General features: G+C 48.8%; 2 protein-coding genes across 5 annotated transcripts in view; one reads left to right on the top strand and one right to left on the bottom strand.

Moving 5' to 3' along the window:
• The window catches only part of LOC306818472 (histone deacetylase 4-like), a 42425-nt gene that overhangs the window by 12867 nt on the left and 23558 nt on the right, over window positions 1-6000 (top strand). The window contains exon 3 of one of the 4 annotated variants that reach the window (XM_079336079.1): window positions 37-105. The exons of 1 other annotated variant lie outside the window; for it this stretch is intronic. In XM_079336079.1, coding sequence (XP_079192205.1) covers window positions 37-105 — 69 coding nt within the window. Of the gene's footprint in view, window positions 106-3208; window positions 3392-6000 lie in introns of those variants that run through there. 2 more of the 4 variants (XM_079336078.1, XM_079336081.1) reach the window with 2 other exon arrangements.
• Window positions 1-6000, bottom strand: part of slc19a1 (solute carrier family 19 member 1) — an 84444-nt gene that overhangs the window by 58181 nt on the left and 20263 nt on the right. The gene's annotated exons all lie outside the window — the stretch shown is intronic.

The raw sequence follows: 6000 nt of genomic DNA, 5'->3' as shown, positions 1-6000 counted from the left end.
CAATATTTGAAGCGGAGTGTGCTATCTCTCCCACAGAGGGGATCCTGGGGAAGGAGCAGCAGCTGGAGGTGCTGAAGACGTCGGCGCTCAACCACATCCCAACAGGTTGGACTCTCTCTCTCTCTCTCTCTCTCTCTCTCTCTCTGTGTGTGTGTGTGTGTGTTTACAGTGTGTGCATGTGAAAGCAAAGTCTGTGTTCATGTGCACTTACATGATTTTACTATGAACCACATCCTGTGTCACTTTGCATGCACGGGCGACCGTCCGGCTGTTTAAGTGTCCTCACACACGTGCAGCCCTATGACTCATATTTTCATTTACCGTTGACAAAAAAAAATTCCATGCTCGCTCCGTCGTTGTTTTACAGTTATCTCACAGTGCCGTGTTGTTGAATGAAAACGCAGCCCCCTGAATGTCAGCAGTCTGTTTGGGAGCTTGTATGAAACTGTTGTCGGGACGTCTCGTGACGATTGAGTCAACACAGCAACACCGGAAGCACTTCGGAGCTGGGTTTTTTTTTTTCTTTTTTTTTTTGGCTGCAAGTTCCCGAGACGAGTTCAAAGGTCGGAACATCCCGAACACGTGCATCCAAACACATCACCAACGCTTTCTCCACATGCAGCTCCAAAATGACACGAGGGGAAGAGGGCGAAGCGGTGAATGAAATGAAAAGGGGCACAGATGGTCACGCTGAAGGAGAAATGAGTCTGATTTCATGATGGACGCTCTCAAACAGTTTCCACTCTTTAGAGTTCAGCCAGCCTGTTGCTCTGGAGCAACTTCATCTTCTTCTTCACTTCGACCTGAGGCGTCTCCCTCTCGTCCCCGAGCTTCCTGAAGCCTTACACGTGTGCTCAAGTCGGCGACGGGGTTATTTTCCACGCGCCCCCCCCCCCCAGCTACGCTACACTGCTAAAATATTGAAGTCCACCGGGGTGACTTGATCAGATATTCTTAAAAGCTGCTGTCCTGAATACAAAGCGTCCGGGAGGGGGGGGGGAGGGGAGGGGAGGGGAGGGGGGGGGGGGGGGGGGGGGGGTGTGTGGATGCACTCCACATGCTGCACTGTGTTCTGGTAACAGCAGAGGTGGAGGGAGCGTCACGAAGTTGATGCTACTTTTTTCGACACCTCGAACTTTCCTTCTGATTTATTGGGCCGTGAACTTGATCTCTCGCCAAGGACAGGAAGTCTTCATTGGCTCCTTTTGTCCTCGAACGCAAGTCAAAGAAAATCCTGCATTTTAATGTGTGGACAGGAAAGGACGACCACGAAAGCTGGAACAAGGACATAGTTAGATCCTTAGGTGATGAATGAATCAACAGATTGATATGAAAGTGTTGTTTCAGGAGGAGTTTTTTTTTGGGTTTGTTGGTGTCCACTCTCATTCTGAACAAACACGTACTGCACGTACACGACCTCCACACGTCGTCCACCTTCCAGCCCCGCGTGTTATGTCTCCGACTCCCTCTCAGCTCTGGCGCTGCACGCTGCCTGTATGACGTCGCCGAGACGGTGACAAGTCCGAGCGTGCACGTTTGCAGAACAAGACTCGCTGCACCTCCACACGTCCCTCCGTCACGCCCTCCACGTTCCCTCTCTCTCTCTCTCTTTTTTTTTTCCTCTGACACGGCCAGGAGATCCCAATCGGGTTTCTCAGAAGCCACAATCAGAGGGGAAGTAGTAGCTCTAAGTTAGCGCTGATGCTTTCCAAGCCAAACCCCGCAGAGGGCCGATCAGGAAGCAGCGGTTTCCCCGCCGTCAACAGTTGCTGCGACTTGTTGCCTCTCATCTTCGCCCCGCTTGCTAAATTCGCAGTGAAACCCCTGCGCTGAACATCTCCTCTTCTTTGTCATCCTCCTGCACGCTTTAAAAGGCGAGATCACATTTCTCCGAGGCGGCTCTGCTCGGCTCAGTATGACATCTATTAAGCCTAACGAGTGTGGAGCCCGGGCAGTCGGAGGAACCGAGCCTTAAATCTGAGATGCCCCCCCCCCCCCCCCCCCCCCCCCCACCTCCTCCTGCTTTGTCTGGTATAAATAGACCTGCAATAAGAGTTGAGGAGGCTTGTAAACAGACTGTGATTTGTTGCGAGGAGACGGAGGTAGGGAAGGGAAGGATGCAGAGCAGGATCAGAGGAACTCAGGATAGAGAGGAGAACAAAAACTAAAAAAACTAAAATCCTGTAAATAAAAGAAGAAGTGGGATAATTGCAGCAGTTGAGATCTCTCTGATGCATCTCAAATGTTCCACATCCACAAGAGAGAGACGACTGCAAGGTGTTCCTTCAGGCTCGAGATCTTTAGCGGCGACTTTTTTCATTTTGACGACGTGAAATTGAGCTGCAAGTCCCTGTTCTTGTTGAGCCACGTAAAGTTGTGCAAGATTCCTCGAAGCCCCGAGACGGCACGATTCTCTTAGTTTTGGATCTCTCAGATCGCCCCCATGCTGTCTCCTATCAGCGCGCATCAGTAAAGCTGATTGACGTCACTCCTCGTGTGCGAAGACGTGCCGATATCAGCGTCGATCTTTTGACGAGTGGAAGCCAAGTACGTGGAATCGGCTTCTCGGCGGGCCAAAGATTTGTACGACCTGACAGACCGCTTCTGTGTTTGTGTTTTCTGCACGTCTGGAGTCACCTCAAGAAAAAACTGTGTGAGTCGTGTTCATGTCAGCGGTCCAGCGCCTCTCTCCCTGTGGATGTTTGAGAGAACGGAGGGACCGCAGTGGCGTGTGGATGTGTTGGGAGCCTTCATGCGGGGGGGGGAAGTCCTCACTCAGGCGTCACCTGAAACCATTTTGTGGTTTTTATTTGTTTGGGAAATGCAGGCAAATTCCAGGCCAGGAATTTGAGCGCACGGTATTAAAACCTCACCAGAGAGAGAGAGAGAGAGAGAGAGAGAGAGAGAGAGAGAGAGAGAGAGAGAGATTATTATAAGTAGGGGGGGTGAGGCTGCATGTGAGAGGACGCAGAGATATTTGATGCACTACAACCAGCGTGGAGGGTTTTCCTTGGCCTTTAGAAGCAAGGACAGCAGGTCGAGCGAGGGTGAGGAGAGAGAGTACTGTGTGTGTGTGTGACGTTAGTTCCTGGAAAAGCAGAGGGCTGCAGAATAAACAGCCTGCATGCCTGAGACTGCCCTGTGATGTCACCACTGGGCTCGCGAGGGACGAGGGGAGGAGGAGAGAGAGAGAGAGAGAGAGATAGTAGACGCCCATCAGGTTTTAACAGGAGCGGGGATGAGGAGCAAAGAGAAGAAGTCAGATGGAAGAGGGAGGAAAGGGATCGGCTGTCATCTGATGTGATAAACTGAACCAGGAGGAGAAGGCGCAGTGATACGGACCGAGAGAAGAGGAAGAGAGAGAGGAGGAAGAGGAGGAGAGCACTGATGGGTACGTCTTTCTGTGTCTCCCTCCTTTGCACCTGAAGTAATTAGTGCTGGTGCTGTGACAGAGGCGCCATACGAGATGCGTTCGCGTGCATCACCATCAATAAAGCTGAGTATCATCGTGTACGAGGAGTGTGTGTGTGTGTGTGTGTGTGTGTGTATTTGCATTGGCGACAATTGGAGCAGTAAGTGTGGAGTTTGGTCGTTTCCTTTCTTTTGGACGATCTAACACGCTTTCTTCTGCTGTCGCTCAAACTACTTTAAAGCTACTGTTCGCACACATCGTGGCGCCCCCATCTGGACACATGGGTTATTTATTATTATTTATTTTCTCCTTCTGCATGTTGAAAAAAAAACACCCCTCTGTTAACTTTGACACACTAAATCTTTGCAGGAGAAAATGTCAACAAAGGCTGTTAATTGATTGGTCCGATGCGGCTTTAAGTGATCAGATTTATTTCCTGTTGTGGTTCATAGAGAGGCATCAGTGCTCATTTCAGTCTGTTTCATGACCTGTTACAAACCCCTCCTTTAAGACCAGACAAACAGAACACCTGTTTATCTGTGATGGAGTCCCTGCTACTGTCAGCCCACATCACAGACTTCTTAAACAGCCAGGGAGATGTTGAGTCCGGATCTGAATCTGCAAAGTGCCAGGTGCATTCGTAGTGACATCAGAGCAAGGAGCTGTTTTGGAGAAGTGAGCCCAATTGTCAGTTTTTTTTTTTAAAAAAGAGAAGTTTTCAGTCTTATTTAATGTTCTGCTTTCTCCACAGAGTGAGTCACCATTGTAGGAGTTTGTCTGCTTCGTGTCTGGTTTCATCGTCTGCCAAACTTCAACTGTTGTTGCTTCTTGACTAAATACGAAGCACCTTGTTAGTCCGATTCCCGCAGAGGCAAATCTGACTCATGTGTTGTTGTCATCCCCCACATGAAGGCGGCCTCCCTGAGGACCTGATGCATGTTGTTGCCGTGTTCTCCCACTATAGCATGGATGACTCAAGCCACCTGGGTGCGCCTAACCTTCGCCGCAAAAACAGAGACGAGGAAGCAGCAGGAGTCGCCACAACGTTGTAAAGCTTTGTAAAGCGTGAACGAAAACAAACAAAGCATCAAAACGTGCGTGAGAAAAACACAGACGCGTACGAGGGGGCAAAAAAAGGAAGAGAGGGAGAATTCAACAGCAACAACTTCAAACAATGTTTGCCTGAATAACGAATAAACACAACCAACAGCAAAAGTCGGAGATAGTTTTCAAATTCTCTGATGGAGCCAAGTGTGTCTTTTTAAAGTGACGCATGTTTGCTTGTCAACGTTTCACCGGCAGCACGTCTCAGCTGCACGGACACGTTCGCATCGCGTGCGCACGGAAACGTTCGATACGTCTTGATTACGATGTTGTCTCTTTACTTTGGCGAACTTTGAACTGTGGGCTCAGACGTCAACCTACATTTTTTTTTTTAAATCTTTGACGTTTGTGTTTAAAAAGACAGTTTCCCCTTATATCTGTGAAAAGCACTTTAAAATATCATGACACCCTGGATCCATTAAGCCTGGCTTCTTCTATGAGCAGTTTTTTTTTTTTTTTGCCTCACATTAGACGGCCGACACTTTTTCTGAGAAAATTCTGGGTTTAAACGCACAGATGTCCTTTCTTGTTCTATAGCCTACTCCTCTCACAGTTTGTATTTATTCACACTTGGATTGAGTGTAAAGTGTGACATCCTAAAAATAATCCTGACAAATCTCTGTAGGTTTCACCCTTTTTTTAAATTTTTTGCACGTCTCAAGTGCTTCCGTGCGTTTGTTTGGCTCCGGCTGTTAGCTGCACCGGCGTCGGCGTGTTTGCCTCTCTATTAGCACAAAGTTCCAGGCGAGTATCTCTGGCTGTCGCCGCGCTCTCTGCAAACATGTAGGTAAATAATCGGCTAATCGCCTCCTATTTATTCAGATTTAACAGTGAGGAAGCGGCGTGATTGGGAAGCTTCCTGTGCGGTGATTTGTGGGTGGCTGCAGACCTCGAGCCGGGTCAATGCAGCCTTTGTCGGGTGTCGGGCTTCATGTAGAACTGCAGCTACAGTTGTAGTTGGTGTGTGTGCAGCAGGGCTTCTGTGATTCCCTTTATTGATCCCATCAGGAGATTATTCCACTAAAAGGACAGAGGTCAGAGTGGAAGAACCATCTAATTGATGATGTCAACGTGAGAGATGATTACTTTTGACAGATTTTAAATATTTAGGTCGTTCGTGTTGGGATTGCTGCTCCAATCACAATCAATACTCCTCAATTGCAAGTCACTATCAGGGCTTTGATCGTCCCCTCACTGGCTTAATTTCAAACAATAATAATGTCCCTGAAGCGACAGACGAGCCGAAAACAAAAGACTACTCCTCAAACTTTGAACCGCTCTGCAATCAGCCCTTTCGTGCCTCTGAATTCAAACGGACACGGGTGCCAGCAGTGATCGCTGCTGTTTGGTGCCAGCGTTCATTCTGCGTCCTCGAGCAGGTGGACGCATGAGATGACATTTCGCTTCAGTTGGATGTGCTCCTCATTCAGCTGCAACAATCTGTCCCCGTGCACCCCTGACTCACTGAAACTGAAGCACTCAAC

This window comes from Symphodus melops (genome assembly GCF_947650265.1).
Source record: "Symphodus melops genome assembly, chromosome: 23".
Lineage (NCBI taxonomy): Eukaryota > Metazoa > Chordata > Actinopteri > Labriformes > Labridae > Symphodus > Symphodus melops.
The sequence above is the reverse complement of the archived record's forward strand: the minus strand, read 5'-3'. Positions and strand labels throughout refer to the sequence as shown.